The 19563-nt window shown below is 40.1% G+C and overlaps 1 protein-coding gene across 1 annotated transcript in view; it reads left to right on the top strand.

Moving 5' to 3' along the window:
• Positions 1–19563, top strand: part of LOC126174917 (drebrin-like protein) — a 201927-nt gene that overhangs the window by 98478 nt on the left and 83886 nt on the right. The window contains exon 6 of the mRNA XM_049921354.1: positions 1067–1252. Within this exon, the coding sequence (XP_049777311.1) occupies positions 1067–1252 (186 nt within the window). The remainder of the gene's footprint in view (positions 1–1066; positions 1253–19563) is intronic.

The following is a 19563-nucleotide window of genomic DNA, read 5'->3' as shown; positions in this document are numbered from 1 at the left end:
TGCGGCTTGGGAGACCCTGCCAGGGTCTACGCTACCACCGACATAACCTTAAGCTTTGTGCAAATGTGCAAACCTCTTTACCTGCACACTCTGTGTTATGACAAGGTGGTGTTCCCTGAAGAGGTCTCTTACATTATCCTTGCTTCATACAATTAATTTTAGTGATATACCTATCAAACCCTGTAGCCTCCCTACCCTGTCTCTATTTCCTGTTTTACTTTATAACATACAGACTCACATTGTGAAATGAGCTTATTGTGACAATGCTCTTGACAACACGTGTAGTGAAATGAAGAGCATTTCGTACAATGCCCCAGCTTGCCTCCATTTTTTGGGATGGCATTGTATATCCACATAATATTCACAGCTCAGTGGTCATATGTAGACAGCATTGCCAGTATGAAATACTTTGCTTTATAGAAATCTCTAAAATATAGCAAGATAAACATGTTAATTATTGTGCCTCTCATTTGGATTCCATTTCCCAAGAGCTTGAACAGAGATCCTTATTTTGTCTTCTTTCATAGGCATTGCATTCCTCTAGATTGAGATTTGCATATGAATAACTATGTATACTAAGATGATAACAGAAAATCCTGGATGAGATTCAAACAATATAATAAATAATGATAGCCAAAATACTCTGTAGTTTGTATGTTGAGTAGCTGATAGGCATGTCATAAATCTGCTTATTTTTCAGTATGTTCACACAAACACACACACAGAGAGAGAGAGAGAGAGAGAGAGAGAGAGAGAGAGAGAGAGAGAACTGTAATGTTCAATCTCTCTTTATTTTTCAGAAGAATATCAACTATCAGCTACTAAACTCATTCAGTTCTGAATACTTTCCACTGCTGTATCTTCCACTTTGATAGCTTTTGATGTTATCCAGTTTTTCATTTTGTCCGGGAGGAGGCGCAATAGTATTCATGTAATAACTTTTGTTTTACAATTTAATTTTAATGTGAAATTTTTGTAGAAATTTTGCTTGCACATAGACTAGAACATAACTCTATTTGTGAATAATCTGCTACTACATAACTGTAAATTGATACTAATCCTGCAGTTGGCAGAAGCTGCAAAACGTGAAGCACGTATTGAGGAACGCACTCGTACCATTAGCCAGCAGCGTGAGGCAGAGCGCAGTGCAGAACAGCATGATCGTGAGATAATAGCTGCAAAAGTGGATGCAGAGGAAGTAGCTGAACCCCGTGTTGATGCTAGTGAAAGACTGCGACAGGAACGCAACAAGGTTAGTCCCTTGTATTTTTCTAGCTGCATATCTTTTAGAAAACAAAGTTTGTGAAACACGAAGAGAAATGTATACAAAATCTAAAGAGCCAGTCACATAAGAAGTACCTTGGTAAGTGATTTTTGTTGAAAATCAAGGAAAGAAATACATCCATAGACAGCGAGGTTAACAAAATAGAAAATGTAATACAAGAGCTAGTTCATAAAGTATTCATCCACCATCTGACTATGCCAAAATCCTGCGTACAGTGATTAAACTATAATGCTGACCCACAGCACACACTAGAGTCAATAGTGTGCAGCCCCACCCTGTTGCCTGTTGTGATTCTGAATGGTGCCGATACAGTGCAATTAGCGCCATGGTCCGTAAGGGTAGTGAGACAACGCTGATCGAAAGGAAACTTATTCTGTGCTTACATAATGAGTGCAAATCTTATGAGATTGCTAAAGTACTCGGTAGACCTAGATCGATGGTTCAGTTGATAATTGATTGATTCTGCACAACAAAATCATTAAGGAACCAACCACATGCCAGACGCCCTCACACTTTGACTGCTGCAGACGTGAGATTTATCATGAGCAAAATGAAGAAGAAACCTAAAATCAGTGCTCCTAAGTTGGCTGGGGAGTTAGAGTCTAGGGGAAAGAAGGTATGTGCCAACACAATCAGAAAAACCTTCAAAACATATGGGTATCACAGCCAGGTAACTAGCAAGAAATTTTGGGTCAGTTAGCAGAATTGAAAGAAACATCATCATTTTGTAATGGAACATAGATTCATAAAGGAAGACTTATGGAATAAAGTAATATTTTTTGATGAGAGTAAATATAACGTATTCGGGTCAGATGGCAGGTGATTGGTGTGGCATAAGAAGAATGCGGAGATGTTGCCCTGCAATCTTGTGCCAATGGTTAAACACAATGGTGGCTACCTGATGGTGTGGGGCTGTATGAATGCTGCAGGTGTTGGAAAATTACATTTCATAGAAGGTACAATGGATCACCATATGTATATCAACATTTTAGAACACAATGTGAATTCTAGTGCCGAAAAATTAGGTCTGCAAGGAAATTACATTTTTCAACAAGATAACAACCCAAAGCATACGGCTCTAAATAAAAGGCTGTGGCTCCTGTACAATACCCCAAAACAACTTAACATCCCTCCTCAGAGCCCAGACATGAATCAAATTGAAGACCTTTGGAAAGTACTTGAAGATAGCATCAGGAGAAGACACATTTATAACAAGAAAGACCTAACAGAAGCACTTCAAGACTAATGGGACAAAATTCCAGCCTCTCTCACGGCAGACTTGGTCAAGTCGATGCCCAGACGACTATAAGCAGTAATAGCTGCAAATGAAAACCCCACTAAATACTAATTTTTGTAATTGAAATCATATTTTCAGATTGTAGGTTAAAAGAGAGAGAGAGAGAGAGAGAGAGAGAGAGAGAGAGAGAGAGAGAGAGAGAGAGAGAGAGAGAGTGAGAGTGAGAGAGAGTGGACGAATACTTTTTGAAGTAGCCCTTGAATAAATTCTCCATTTCGGCAAATTTATTATTGCTATGGATGTATATATTTCCTTGTCCATTGCGTATGACTGGATGTTCACATTTTATGTGCCCTTCCTTTCATGTGACGTATACTTAGTTTTTAAAAAAAATTACAACTAGATGAATACTTTTTGGACTCACTGTAAATTAATCTGTAATTTCTACATTTAAAAACAATATTATATCCTGTTTATCACAACTAATGTTAAACTATGCATTGTTATTCATTAGTTACAGGTCTAAAATGTGGCAGAAAAACTCGGTGAAACACCTGACATACTTGGCACACCAGTTGTTGTGGGCTTCAGTCCAAAGACTGATTTGATGCAGCTCTCCAAGTTACTCTATCCTGTGCAGGGCACACCAGTATGAGATCATATACTGTGTCTGAAGCAGTCCATGTGAATATAGTTTTTGTGTACAGCATTTCTGACTGCATTTGACACACAGTATTGGAGTCAAAGGAAGCAGTATGGCACAGAGGACACATTTGAATGACAAAGAGCATATCCACACCATTGAGCGATTTAATATCTGTCACAGTCTGTACAAGATGACTTGGGAGTTCAGTGTTGTTTGTAGTATCATTTCACATCTGTGGAGAAGATTCCAAGTGGGAAAGAGAAATACAACAGTGTGTGGAAAATCAACCTTATATTAAAAGTCAATACTGGGATCATCATCTTGCCTGAAGAACACAAAGATGTCCAATTAACACAGCACCTGCTCTGACCAAAGACTTGTAACAGCCTCTGGGTCACATTTCTCTGTTCAGGCTGTGTAGAATCAACTTAGAGAAGTCACTCCTTGTGATTAATGACTTTCCAAATAAATTACCCTCACGCAATGTTCTGTGTTGCCCACCTGATGTGAATCTGGGAACAGTGAATTAGTGTTCTATTCATGTATGAGTTATAGTTTAGCCCAGAGAGTGATTCTCACAATCTGTTCTTCTGGCCTGCTCCTGAGATATGTTGTGACCCTGCCAATGTTGTTCAAAGATATCAGTGACAACACCTTGGTTTTTGTCTGGTCTGTCGTCATGGTAGGTGAATCTACATGACAGCATATATTTCCTAGGAGTAATGAAATGGATGCTATCTGTGGTGATGACATCCACCAGTGATAAATGCATCTGTTTCTCAGTGTGTACGGAACTGAGTTTCACATGATAATGATTGAGAACACCTGGCTTGCTGAAAACGTATCTGAACATGAGAACATCACACATCTAGTGGCCAATCAGTCATGTCCCTATCATAAATCTGATTGAACATGCACGGGATGATCTAGGCTGAAAAAACTTGAACAGTAATACTGATGTCACACACCACTGCTGACCTACAGAGGGCACATCTCCGAGAGGATACTGGGACTGTCACACTACCTATATTGTGATGTATAGGCATCACACCCCATAATGGCATTCAATATACCATATTTACTCGAATCTAAGCCGCACTTTTTTTCCGGTTTTTGTAATCCAAAAAACCACCTGCGGCTTAGAATCGAGTGCAAAGTAAGCGGAAGTTCTGAAAAATGTTGGTAGGTGCAGCCACACCTAACTTCTGCGGTCGACTATATGTAGCGCTACACAGGCATGCTTTGCAGGCACAAAGATAAATACTGGCGCCAAAACCTCTGCGTCAGTAAAAAAAATTTAAAAAAGAAAAGGTGGAAGACGAGCTTTTTTCTCCGCCCCGAATTTCAACCACTTCATTTTCATACATTATCCAACGAAGTAAATACAAATTCCGTATTGTTCATCTTCAAATGTATCAGCATTTCAATGTACTACGAAAATCCGACTGGCGAGATTGTTTTGGATCTTTGTCAATATGGCCAACTCTACGTTCTGAATTTTTTCCTACCTGTGAGAAAAGATGGTTGCTAATAGGAACTTTCATGAATTGTGAATCACACACATTATTATCTTCACCATAAGAATAATACGAATATAAACATTTTGCCATGAATTCTTTGGTGTTTGCTGCTATCTCATTTAAATCCTGTCTGCCTAATAAACTACGAAACTAGAGTGAGACAACAGACAACAGCAAACGCGGAAAAATATACGTATCATGTCATGTTTATATTCGTATTATTCTTATGCCTAATAGTGATACAGTCAGAATTGAAGCACGGCAATTGACTAGATTTTTAAATCTAAGATGACTACTTTCTGTGCAGAATATAATGTACTAAAGATTTTCAAACGGAGAAAAATTTTCGTTAAACTCTCGTTCAGAACATCTATCATACGCAGCCTATTATTTGGTTCTTGTTGATCATTATCAAAGAAAGCAGTAGTGTAAGTAACAACAAATAGCAGTCTCTTGCCATTGAGACGATTTTTCTCTCTCTCTCTCTCTTTAAATTGTAAGCGGAGGCAGCGCGCACAAAAGCAAGTCATGCCGCGAGCGGTGACAGGCCGTAAACACTCATTATCAGAATGTGACAAACAATGCATGACACAGTACAGTAATGCATTTTCAGCTTAGAGTGACGTAAACACCTATAACAAAGAGAACGGCACTTATCAGATCAAAGAAAAATAAGCAATCAATTCAAACCAGACGAAGCACGTGAAAAAGGAAGGTACCCGAATAAATATGGACGGAGCGCCTGACGCATTGCAATGGCTACCTGGTAAAGCTTAACTGCTAAGTTTACGACTTGAACCAAACTACTGTAGCTGTATCGTCATTTATTCGACCTAAATTGTCTCTTATATTACAATAAACCAACTGTGTTTCGATTTGGAGGTGTGGCCTAAAACTTTTCCCTCTGCTTGAATTTCGAGTCTCAAACTTCAGGTGCGGCTTAGGTTCGGGAAAATTTTTTTCCTTGATTTCGAGTCTCGTTTTTCAGGTGCAGCTTAGATTCGAGCAAATACGGTACGTCTGGCAGAAAGACACCACACAAGTTATATGCCACCAGCAGCATGCAGCCACAATACATTACAACTCATATACATATTACTGGGTAACATGCCACATTGTTGCCAAGGCACCCTGTTGTGCACATAAAATCATCACCAATCATGTTCTTTCATGGGTCTCATAAGTTAAGGAACATGAATATGGAAGCCAGATACAAGTGACAGTGTTATGAGGAGATCCTATGAAGGCCATCTGCCTGTTTTCTCATGTGCTGCCACCTTAACTGAATTCTATTAATCATCATCCAGATTGCAATTAACTTCTTCTTCAACCTATCACAGTTCACTGCTGAGTTTAGGCCTCTTCCTTATATTTCCATTGTTGTTGATTTTGAGCCACTTGGTACCATCGTGTTCCAACTAACAGCTTCACATTATCAAGCCATCTCTTTTGTGGTCTTCAGTGTTTCTGTGGTCTCCAGAAAACAGTTTAAGGGGTACGCCTGCTGTGGTCTTGTTGAGCTACATGTCCAACCCTTTGCCACTTCAGGCTTGCAGTTCTCTGTAAGACATCTTTCACCTTTGTTTTTCTTCTAATGTCCTCTGATACAATCCAATCCCTGAAAGTGACTTTCTTAGCATATGTCACTCTATGGCTTGTTGTGAGCATCTTCCTTGGCCTTAATCAGAGTCATTGTTTCCAGGCTGCAAGTTATAACTGGTAACATGCACATAGTATTCACATTATTTGAGACATCCTTGTTGATCAAGATAAAAATCTTACCTTTTGGAATGCTGCCCAGCTCAGTCCTAACGGAATTTCTCCATGTCAATTGTTTTTCCCTAGTTTAATTTTATGACCAAGGTAGATGTATTCATCCAGACTTCATCTTCTATAGACTAGTTTCTGAATGTAAGTGTCTGGTTGTCTGGTCGCAGTATTTTTGGTTTACTGATTTTTGTGTCCAAGATAATCTTTACAGAGGCAAGATTTAGTTCTTCACACTCTTTAGTTGTTCGTAATCTTCATGTTCAGATATAAGAATTGATTTTTTTACTCTGTTATTCCAGTCTAGTGATTTGAATACATTTTCAAATGCAAGGATGAACATTTTCAGGGAGATGGTTTCACCTTGATTATCTCCTTTGCCAATTAGGATCTTATTGATGATATATCTTGAATTTACCATGGCATTTTCAAGAGCTTTCATGATTGCTCAAGTCTGCAGGGAGTCAAAAGCTCTTCAGTAATCTTTAAAGGCCAGAGGAATCCTAATGTTATACTTGGTTGTTTTCTCTGGATGTGATCTATTATTGAAAAACCTGTCCGAAATCCCACTTACTCGACAGATTGATATAAATCCAGTTCTCATGTGAGGTGATTTGTTACAGTTTCAGCCAGGAGTTTGTAAAGACGTGATAACAAACTAACCGAATGGTAGTTCTCCAAGTTTGCCTTATCACCCTTTTTGAAGAGCAGTACCACTTCAGCTTTTTTCTATTTTTATGGTATTCTTACACAGTTGGTGTGTTTATTGACTAGTATCCTCACAGCTTCTAGCATGTTGGCTCCACCTAGTTTCAGCATTTCATTAGCCATCGTAATTTCCCCAGAGGATTTTTTGTTTTTCAGCTGTTTAAGTGCATTCTCAACTTAAGCAATGATTACTTCCAGTGCTTCTTCCTCTATATTGTTCCTGGCTAATTGTTCTTCCCTGGATAGTGGTCACAATGTACAGCTCTTAGGAGAAATCTCTAACAATTTCAATAATGTTATGTCTGTCTGTAACTCTCCTTTCTTGTTCTTTTTTACATCTTTCTGATCATTCTGTAGACACACTGGTCTTTAAAATTTTTATGTTCTGGCTATTTACAATGATAAGGTTATTGTTAAATTTCCTCAGATCTTTTCTTATTTCAGTCTGGATAGTCTTATTCAGAGTTGTATATTCTACTGTATCCCTGTCCATTTTCTTCCTTTCTTTGATGATCTGGATGGTTCTAACTCAAAGTCAGCTACTTTTGTTAGATTTCTGCAGTGGGATCTAGATGGCTGCAATCTGGATGCTTTTTGTAATTTTCTTAGTGAGTTCATTTACTTCTTAGGACTTTAGATCTTGTTTTGGACCAAATGTTTCAGATAAAGCTTGCTGAAGTGATGCTTTCTGTTTCCCTAAGTCATTTGCTCTTGTAAGTGTGTGTCCTTATTATTTTTCACCATTCAGTTTTGAGGATCAACGTGAAAGTCACTCGAACTGGTCTGTGATCGCTTCAGGTGTCATAGCTATTGAGTAGACACACATCTTTGCAGTTCTTTTTCTTGTTGGTGTGAGTGAAATGTATTTCACTTTTTAATTGACCGTCAGGGATCTTCCATGTCCATTTATGTCAGATGGGCTTCTTAAAGAAGGTATTCAGGCAATAGAGAATTTCATCTCTAAGATATTCTAGCATTCATTCACCACTTTCATTTCTGTAGTCTAACCCAAAGTTCCCTGAGCCTCTATCTTTCTTTTGTCCTAGTTTTGCCTTGAAATCTCTTGTGATGATACTCAGTTGTGTCTCCACAGAATCTTTTAAGTTAGTGATAACTTTGTGTAATTGTTGAGCCTCATTCTTCATCAGAATTGCTGATTGGAGCATAGATCAGAATGATCTACATGGAAAACCTACTGTTTAGTCTAAGCACAATACATATATCATTCTAGGAGAAATGTAAACCATATTGTGTATGAATTCTATGATATTGCTGTTGACTAGAATATCAACTACATTTATGGAAGATTTAGTGCTTAAGATGACATTACCTGATGGAAGGGTCTCAGCCTTTTCCACTTGTATATGTGTCTTACAGATACCAATGATATCCCATTTAATGTCATGAAATTCTTGCTCTAGTCTCTCAAAGTTGTCAGCTTGTCTCATAGTTCTTATGTTGTTTGTGGCTTCTCTTATTTCTTTACTCTTTCTTCTCGAATTTGCTTCCCCAGAATCCTAGACTTATGAATCATCAGTGTGAGGTTCTGAGCAATTTACTCTATTCACCTGTGGCAATTTCATGGAAAATTTGAAGTCATTGTCTGAATTTATGGGAGGCGATTGGCTTTTAGACTGAAGAGCCAAAGAAACTGGTACACCTGCCTAATATTGTGTAGGGCCCCCACAAGCACACAGAAGTGCCACAAACACGACATGGAATGGACTAGACTAATGTCTGAAGTAGTGCTGGAGGGAATTGACGCTAGGACTCCTGCATAGCTGTCTATAAATCCATAAGAGTACATGGGGTTAGAGATCCCTTCTGAACAGCATGTTGCAATGCATCCCAGATATGCTCAATAATGTTCATGTCTGGGGATTTTGTGGCCAGTGGAAGTGTTTAAATTCAGAAGTGTGTTCCTGGAGCCACTCTGTAGTAATTCTGGATGTGTGGGATGTTGCATTGTCCTGCTGGAATTGCCCAAGTCCACCGGACTGCACAATGGACATGAATGGATGCAGGTGATCAGACAGGATGTTCATGTACATGGCACTTGCCAGAGTCGTATGTAAACATATCAGAGGGCCCATATCACTCCAACTCCACACGCCCTGCACCATTACACAGCATCCACCAGCTGAACAATCTCCTGCTGACATGCAGGATCCATGGATTCATGAGATTGTCTCCATATCCGTACACATCCATCTGCTCGATACAATTTGAAATGAGACTCGTCCGACCAGGCAACATGTTTCCAAGCATCAACAATCCAATGTTGGTGTTGATAGGCCCAATCGAGGTGTAAAGCTGTGTGTCATGCCGCCATCAAGGGTACATGAGTGGACCTTCAGCCTCAGAAGCCCATATCGATGATATTTCATTGAATGCTGACACTTGTTGATGGCCCAGCATTGAAATCTGCAGTAATTTATGGAAGAGTTGCGCTTCTGTCACATTGAGCGATTCTCTTCAGTCATTGTTGGTCCCATTCTTGCAGGATTTTTTTCTGGCCCCAGTGATGTCTGAGATTTGATGTTTTACTGGATTCCTGATATTCATGGTACACTTATGAAATGGTCATATGGGAAAATCCCCACTTCATCACTACTTCGGAGATGCTGTGTCCCATCACTCGTGCGCCGACTATAAGGCCATGTTCAAACTCACTTAAATCTTGATAACCTGCCATTGTAACAGCAGTAACTGATCTAACAACTGTACCATACACTTGTTGTCTTATATAGGCATTGCTGACTGCAGTGCCATATTCTGCCAGTTTGCATATCTCAATACACATGCCTATACCAGTTTCTTTGGTGCTTCATTGTAAGACACCGTGCTTCCAGGCATGTTATTGAGGTAATGCCAGTCACCCCTAACATGGGGAACAGACGCTGTTGGTAGGCGCACCTGACCCAGAGCACAGATGCTCCATTTGTTTTACATCATCCCTAAAAGCTGTACTGCCTTTTTTGCCAGTTTTCCTGTACCAATGATCTTCATCTCTGTCATCATTATCATTGAGGTCTTCACTATTACCCTGGCAAGTGATCATCATGAGGTGTTATTACTTGAGTCAGGTGAAACAAGAGTTTTTAGGTTGTGTTACTCCTCCTCCTCTTTCTCCTCATCAATTCACCTCCACCTATATTTTCATGACCCTTGTATTCCCAAAAATTGATCTTATTGAGAAATTTGTGGAACACGCAGAGAGACAGGTGGCCTGACCAGTACTTATCTTCTGGAGGCACTACTATCGATACACTGTGTGAAGCATGCTGCAAGTCGTGATTCATGTTGGACCCAGTAATGACCATCACCAGCGTCTTGAGGCTGTCCTCAGATCCTTTTGGCCACTGGCTGAAGTAGAGACAATAGCTATCCTCTCTCATGAAGGTAAAAGCAGAACTCCCAAAACTAAGTGCAGTACTCTTGCTTGGAACCATCTGGAAGGCTTCTACAACAGACCATCTATTCTGTAATGATCTTAGGTGCAGGTTTCCTGAAGCACATCGTTTTATGAAAAATTATGGTATCTCCTGGAACTGGTCATGCCTGTACTACACTCACGAAGAAATTAGATCGATCTTTCAGGTAAAAAGAGTCTTTCTGGTCATTAGGCATGACTAATACCCAAGATTGAAGACCATGTCATCTGTATTTGTTATAGTAGGAATTACACTTCCTCACAGCTCAAAAAAAGAAAGTGTAAATCCAGTATTAGGTAACTGCAGAAATGTTCAGATTAAAGTTCCAGAATAACCCTCACATATTAATAGTTGTAATGTACACATAATTTCTGCAGCAAAAAAGTGAAATCAACTGCTATAAACAGCTATGAAGTTTTAAATTCTGAACGGAATACAGACTGGAGAGATGATGACATATTGATTGCCACGGGTAACTCAATAATATCTAAAGATATAAATGCTGAATAAGAATCATAGTATTCTGGGAATTGACAAGCATTAGAAGTTGGCCTAAAATATTAAAATGGGGGACACTTCAGAGAAAGATTGGAAAACATTGTACATTAATTCCATAATTATGCCTTTGTAATATGGCTGGTTTGCACTCTGCTGGCTGCGGAATGGGCGACTCACTCATCAAACAGAAAATCTTAAGTTCTTGTGGCCTTCTCATTTTATTGTGGCATGAACACGTGTGAAGCAGCCTTCTGAACAGGTCTGATCTGGATAAATGGTGCATGACAAATTACTGCAGAGAACATTTTTACTGTATTCCTCTTTTGATGTAAACACAAAGGAAGGGGGGAGAGCACCATCACGCAGAGCAAGATTCGTGTGGTTACTGGTGTCATAGGGGTACCTTTCTTAAGTCAGAATCAAGGTTCGGGTATCTTCTTTTGAAAAAAAGTCAACAGAAGAGCCCCACAAAATACTTAAGAATGTACAGAAACGGAAGTTTAGCTTATTTCATCAAAATGTTAAGAGGACTGAGTAATAGGGCAGAAGAGTTTCTTGTCTGACTGGAAAATTTAGAGATCTCTGATCTCTGTGAGCACCACATAACGAGTTGGATAAGTTATGTGTAACTGATTATACTCTAGCAGGTACTCTTGCAGAAGTAATATGGGAAAAGGAGAAATTATTGCATATATTAAGGTAGAGCGCAAGTTCAGAAACATTTTGTAGTGATCAGCACATGGAAGTGTTTGCTTGTCAATTAATACTGCAAAATAGTTCACTTTTAATTGTAACTGTATATAGATCCCCACTGGGAAATTTTGAACTGTTTATAAGGAATCTGGATTCCTTATTATGTTGTCTCTCACCAGGCAGTTAGTAGTCTGTGGTGACTTCGGTGTAGATTTTCTAAAGGATTCTCCTAGGAAAAAATGATGTGGCAAAGTTATTCAGATCCTACAATGTGATCTCAGTAATTAACTTTCTAATACAGGTGAATTAAGACAGTAAGACCATGTTGTAACACACAACATAGAAACACACTGTCATCTCTAGAGCAAGCATATTTTCTAATGACAAGTATCAGGTTTAACAACAAATGCAAATATCAGGATGCCATGTAGTAATACAGGTACAAACAGTTCAATAATGTGGGAAGTTGCACATGGAGCCAGAACAGAATGAGGGTGAGTGTTGGGTGGTAATTTCCTATATGCATGTGTGTGGCTGTTGGCGTTGAATGCGACTACGTATTTGTCATGTGCTGTCGCTCAGCCACCATGTCTTGACCTACTGGCCGACATTGGAGACATCAGAGCCAGTGTCTGATGCCTAAGTGGTAGTCCATTGGATTACCATACCCCTTCATCCATGGGGGAACACCGAGCTGCATCTCGACGCAGCAACCCATGTCTGGCCAGGCATCTCAGCAGTGTCCCGAACCAGGCCAACATCATCGGAGGTGTCAGGTGGTCTCTCTGGCTTCACCATCTCCTGGTCATCTCAAAGAGGAGTGTAGAGACAGAAAGGGTCCACCTGACAGTGCAGTCAGCATCTCTATGTCTCCGCTGCAGGGAGCATAGTCAATGCCATGTACACATCGGGTCCCGGCACAAAAGGGAAGAGTAGTGGTTGGGGTAGTGCTGGTACCACAGCCCAGTTGTGTACTGACTTCCGGTGCATTCCAGGTTGCCAACAAACAGAGGAGGGTGAGAACAGTCATAGGTGGCACACTGGGTGGTGCACCTGAAGGCAGGAATGGCCCAGGAGCAGGAGGTGGAGGGAGCAGAGGATGCGACAAGGAAGGGGAACACCGTCCACTAGGATGAGACAGTGGTGAAGGTGAAAATAATGGAGTCCTGATTGGTAATGCAGTCAGGCCAACCACGTTGGATGTACAATCACACTTGTTGTAAGTTGGTGTCTTTTGCCATCACTGCAGATACATGGATTGCTGTGATAGGGAAAGTGTCCACCACATGTTGAGCTTCTTCATTCAAATGGAAAGACGAAGTCTTGTCTTGATCGAATCCAGGTCAGGTCTCATCGAAAGACAGAAAAGGTGGTCTGCATTGGTGTGTTATGCAGTACTGCAGAAGTGAATTTCGTAACAGAACCTGCTGAGAAAAAGTGCTCTATGCTTGAGGCAGTCGGAGTCCTCTCATGTAGCTTCGCTGCCGGACTGAAGAGGGAGAGTAACGGATTATGATCTGTAGTTTGGTGAAACTTCATCCCATATAGAATAATATGGAATTTTTTGCAGCACTAAGATAATAGTAAGGACCTCCTTTTCATTTTGCAAATACTTCTTTGGCGCAACATTGAGTGTTTTTGACATGAAAGTGATCAGACAGAAGAGCCCCACAAAATACTTAAGAGTGTGCAGAAACGGAAGGTTAGCTTATTTCATCAAAATGTTAAGAGGACTGAATAATAGGGTAGAAGAGCTGTCCATGTCTCTATGAACCAAGATGACCCACAGGCATTGGTCAGAGGCTTCTGTTGTCAACACCAGCTGTTTACTGGTTGAAACATGTCAAGAAATGGGGGGCTGAGATGAAGGCCACCTTCAAAGACTTGAAACCCTGCTCACATACGTCTGACCAGGCAGAAGGGATGCCCTTCTTCCCCAGATTGTTTAGTAGGTGCACAGTTGATGCCACGTCCAAGATGAGTTTGCCATAATATGTGATCATCCCCAAGAAAGAATGGAACTCCTTGATATCCCTTGTGCGATGATGGCTTCGCCTAGCTTCTGTGTGGGTTCAATACCATTGCAAGAGATAACATGCTCTTGATATTCCACCAACGGATGAAAAAAAATTGATTTCTTAAGGTTGCATTTGAGGCCCGCAGACTGGATGGTGTGAAAGAGACACCACAAGTTTGCTAAGTTTTTTGCTATTGTGGATCTCGTCAAAACAATTTCGTTGAAGGTAAGTTATGCATCCTAGGACATCCTGCAGTAGTTACTTACATGGCAGGGGCACTGACCACCCTGAAAACTAAATATTTGAACCTTTACAACTTATGCAATATGTTTATCAAGAGGACTTTCTGTGATTCTTTGTACAGAGGTAATTGTAAAAAAGCTTCATAGAGATTGATTTTTGAAATACTACTGTATTTTAGAAATAACTTGTCCAGTGGTTTGCCCTTAAATAAAATTTTGCTCACGTGCTTCAGTTTCTTGTCTAAAGAATCTAAGATACGATAAGATAGTAGAACCAGAAGTATCCATTCATTTCACAACACCTATGTCCATTGACTTGGGCAGTGAGCTATTGGCTGATTATTGAGAAAGGAAAGATAAACAAGCCAGTAAATTGGTGTGGCCAATGAAAGTGTCCCACCAGGTGGCCACTTCTGGCTGTTTGTCACTACATGCAAATTTCACTCACCCTGGATGCACACCCTCTTTCTGCAGTCTGCCCTTCACCTGTTCTGTTTCCTTTGTTCAGCCCACTCTTTCACACCATTGTGTGCTACATGAGCTCACCAGTACCAGTGCTACATACTTATCGTGTGCACCTGCTACCTCTCCCTCACACATTCCTGTCCCTGCAACTGTCACCTCCCCCTCCCAGTTGTTAGCTACCCTCACAAACTTCCACTCCCCATCTCCTTTCTTCTTTTGCACACTCCACCGTATACAGTCCTTCATCACTGCTGAGCTGCATAGCTACATTGCCTGCATTATGTAGTCAAGCAGTACAACAGCAGTGATTGTATTTGAGGAGGTGACACTGTTAGGATGACTTGGAAATGTTCAGTACCTGGTACAAAGAGTGACAGTTGATCTTGAGTATAATCAAATCTAATTGAGATAACTAGATTAAAAGATCCATGTCTTTTTAACTACATGATCACTGGAATCAGTCAGAACTGTCAAGTATCTGAGTGTGTAAATTTGAATTAATTCACAGTGTAACAAGCACTTGTGGAGGGCAAAGCAAGATTGAGATTTATCGGAAGAATCCTAAGAAAGTGTAATTCACCCACTAAGCAATTCAACCATCCTTGAGTATTGTTCTCTGGTTCAAGACCATTACCAAGTTGGATTAATGAATGATTCAAAGAAGAAATGACTCCATCATCAAAAGTTTCTTTAATCAGCTCAAGTGTCACAGAAATTGTCAAAACATTCAAATGAAGGATGCAACAGGAGAGGTCCTGTGCGTTACATAGACTACTATACTTGAAATTCTGATTCCATGTCCCAGTATAAATCAAGAATCATATTAATTTTCATCAATTTACATTTCTTTAAATGATTACAAGTTAAAAGTATAGAAAATAGGCATATACAGAGGAACAATTATGATATTTCTGTCCATAAATCATTCATGAATGGAGTACAGGAGAAACCCTTTGGTATGAACTCTGTGTTGGTAAGTCCCTGTGAATTTCACAGGATAAGGGTGAATCATCACTGCAAATCTCTCATTTCCATACTTCCATTGTCCACTGACATCACTGTTTACACCACTTCAACTGTCACTTACCATAGACTACTGAAATTTGTGGCTTATCAGGAGCTGCTCAACCATTGTACTCAATTCTTTTTAACACCCTATGCTCATTCATTGTACTAGCTGGACTGCTGGTAGCACTTTGAGGCTCTAACGATTCCTTCTTCTTATTTCATGGGATCCTTCTTCTTCTTCTTCTTCTTCTTCTTCTTCTTCTTCTTTACCACTTCCTGCAATGTTCAGTAGTACGAGGTGCATTCAAGTTCTAAGGCCTCCGATTTTTTTTCTAATTAACTACTCACCCGAAATCGATGAAACTGGCGTTACTTCTTGACGTAATTGCCCTGCAGATGTACACATTTTTCACAACGCTGACGCCATGATTCCATGGCAGCAGCGGCGAAGGCTTCTTTAGCAGTTTGTTTTGACCACTGGAAAATCGCTGAGGCAATAGCACCACGGCTGGTGAATGTGCGGCCACGGAGAGTGTCTTTCATTGTTGGAAAAAGCCAAAAGTCACTAGGAGCCAGGTCAGGTGGTTAGGGAGCATGAGGAATCACTTCAAAGTTGTTATCACGAAGAAACTGTTGCGTAACGTTAGCTCGACTGGACGTTTTTGTTGCAGTGCAGGAAGGAATTTGTTCATCAAAACATTTTCGTAGGATGCACCTGTTACTGTAGTGCCCTTTGGAATGCAATGGGTAAGGATTACGCCCTCGCTGTCCCAGAACATGGACACCATCATTTTTTCAGCACTGGCGGTTACCCGAAATTTTTTTGGTGGCGGTGAATCTGTGTGCTTCCATTGAGCTGACTGGCGCTTTGTTTCTGGATTGAAAAATGGCATCCACGTCTCATCCATTGTCACAACCGACGAAAAGGAAGTCCCATTCATGCTGTCGTTGCGCGTCAACATTGCTTGGCAACATGCCACACGGGCAGCCATGTGGTCGTCCGTCAGCATTCGTGGCACCCACCTGGATGACACTTTTCGCATTTTCAGGTCGTCATGCAGGATTGTGTGCACAAAACCCACAGAAATGCCAACTCTGCGGGCGATCTGTTCAACAGTCATTCGGCTATCCCCCCAAAACAATTCTCTCCACTTTCTCGATCATGTTGTCAGACCGGCTTGTGCGAGCCCGAGGTTGTTTCGGTTTGTTGTCACACGATGTTCTGCCTTCATTAAACTGTCACACCCACGAACGCACTTTAGACACATCCATAACTCCATCACCACGTCTCCTTCAACTGTCGATGCATTTCAATTGGTTTCACACCACGCAAATTCAGAAAACGAATGATTGCACGCTGCTCAAGTAAGGAAAACGTCGCCATTTTAAGTATTTAAAACAGTTCTCATTCTCGCTGCAGGCGGTAAAATTCCATCTGCCATACGGTGCTGCCATCTCTGGGACGTATTGACAATGAACGCGGCCTCATTTTAAAACAATGCGCATGTTTCTATCTCTTTCCAGTCTGGAGAAAAAAAATCGGAGGCCTTAGAACTTGAATGAATCTCGTATCTATCTGTCAGCGTGTGAGGTCTGCCTGGTCTTTGTTCCTTTGCATTTCCAATTCACAGTCACATCATCAGCAGTTGACTTGAGCAACTTTATAAGTGTTTAAATGTCCCTGAAGAATTTGCTACTCACGTGACATCCAATGATTAGTCATGTTCAAAGTTACTGAGCTCTCCTGACTGACCCATTGTGTTGTTAGCATTTTTCTGCCTCCTTCTGTACTAACATGTAGGTCTCTAGAGACATCTGTTAGTAGTTCTGCATTACATAGGGATGTCTATATACTTCTGATCTGATAGTATATGTATAAGAGCATAGTTCACTACTCAGCAAATGTAGGAAGCACTGAGCTGAGGGCAGGGACACATAAAAATCCTTTAGATTTCACATAAAGTCCTTCATATCTAATGAACACACAACTGCTGTAAAGTTCACATGTGAATCACTAAGAAATTAAAAAGCTTGAAATGTAACTGAATGTTACAAAATCCTAATTAGATTACACACAATGTAAATGCACTTACACTTGTGTAAACATTTACATAATACACAAGAAATAACTAGTCTATGTATGACATCTGCAAATTACCAATCAGTTATCCTTTAAACAAAACTTCTTTATAGACATGTAACAGGATGCTTTAAATTTGTTGTTGTACTCTAACCATTTATTTTGTCAACTATTCACTAACTCATTCATTGACAGAAGCTCTAATTCTCAGCAGGAAATCACTGATTAAAGAGAAAAAATTATTCAATATGATAATAATTTTTTGTTTCCCACACAATAAAATATTTTTTGTGTGAACCTGTTAAATAAAATATTATTAATAAAAAAATATACAACACCAACAGTTGCAAACATTTTCCCAACAAACCCAAGCACCTCTCCAGTTGAGTGCTGAGCTGTTGTCTCACTAGCTGTCTCTGTGCCGTGACCTCATTCCCCACTGCTGCCAACCTCACACCGCCCTCTGGACATGTGTCGTAGATTGATTTCATTCTTCACCAGCCGCCAGCCACTCACAGCATGCTGTGTTTGTGCTGTGGCTACTACAGCTCAGTTGATTGCTCTCAGTTATGTCACCATTTGTCACCACACATCCAAGAGTTATGTGTGGTCTCAGCATTGATTCTCACCAAACATCTTGCATAGTGCACACAAATGCAATGCAGTCAGGCAAAAGTGTCACACCCTATATTTCTGTCATTCCCTATATAAATTTAACACTATTTCTTTGACAAGTGGCCTGAGCATTACTGCTTAAAACTAAGCACAACGTTCAGAGTTCACTATCACAGTGGTGAGCATTTATAATTTAAACCACAAGAAAACTGATGTTGCTGATTTGATTGTCCAGTCTATTATTCCTGCCAACAATATCTCTTGTAGTACCTTTTCTACAAATTTCTTCATTACTTGTGGATTAAATGGAACTAGTCACCACAAAGTGGAAGCAGTAACTTGTCAATAGGTGCGTGCAGTCGTGTGCGTGCATTCGCACGCGCGCGCACACACACACACACACACACACACACACACACACACACACACTAGAAAGGTTTTTATGGTCCGATATTTATCCCATATTGTGGTAATTTGTCTTCCCGTCAGCTCCACTCCTTAGATTCCAAGGATTTTATTGACAAATTCTTCATTCTTACGTAATACAACTTCTTCTGGATGGGTTTGTACTCAGATATCTTCACAAATACATCTAGAGCTGCTTCTTCAGTAATCTACAGATCTTATAACCTTACTTCACACACTCTGGCAAGATAGAACAAGTGTCATCGTAGTTGTCTTTCCAGTAATTAAACTTGATGATTTTTGTAGCCTCTTCTTTATTTATTTTCATGTCTTCACTAGCATCTATTCAGCACCTACAAACACTGACTTATGAAATTCATCAAGATTGTATTTCAACTCCTCAAGTTTCACTTCCGATAATTTTTCCTTCTTGATAGGCTTATTTTGCTCCCCCGCAGCACCTATAATCTTGAGTATGGTAACTGGTATTCGTGAATATGTGCAACTTTCTTTAAAAGTTTCTCTAGAAAGCTTTTGAAACCTCTGTTACTTGACTTTCTGAATGCAAAGCAATGCAAGTCCCTTCTCCATGTACTTTCATTTCACTAATAGAAATAATGGTATCCTTCTCAACTTTTCTTTCTTCTTCTTAGAGTAGTTCTCCTTCTTCACCACTCAGATCTGTAACTTTCATCACTGTAACTTGCTTCTGTTGTAGTCCCACCTCCGTGTGTTTTTAAGTTCCAGTGTTATAATTGTTTGAAAATGATTATTCTTTTTGTGAAGTTCTAAACCGGGTCCAATTTTGAACTTCCTGTTGTGTTATTAATTTATTGTCTCTGTTGGTTTGGTGTCTTTATTCGTCAAATTGTTCATGCTCAAGATTTGAACAGTTATCATTTTCATTTTCTCTCCAAGGTCTACACTGAACTTTGCCATCTC

This window comes from Schistocerca cancellata, chromosome 3 (genome assembly GCF_023864275.1).
Source record: "Schistocerca cancellata isolate TAMUIC-IGC-003103 chromosome 3, iqSchCanc2.1, whole genome shotgun sequence".
NCBI classification, from domain to species: domain Eukaryota; kingdom Metazoa; phylum Arthropoda; class Insecta; order Orthoptera; family Acrididae; genus Schistocerca; species Schistocerca cancellata.
This window is presented reverse-complemented; position numbering and strand designations above follow the sequence as displayed.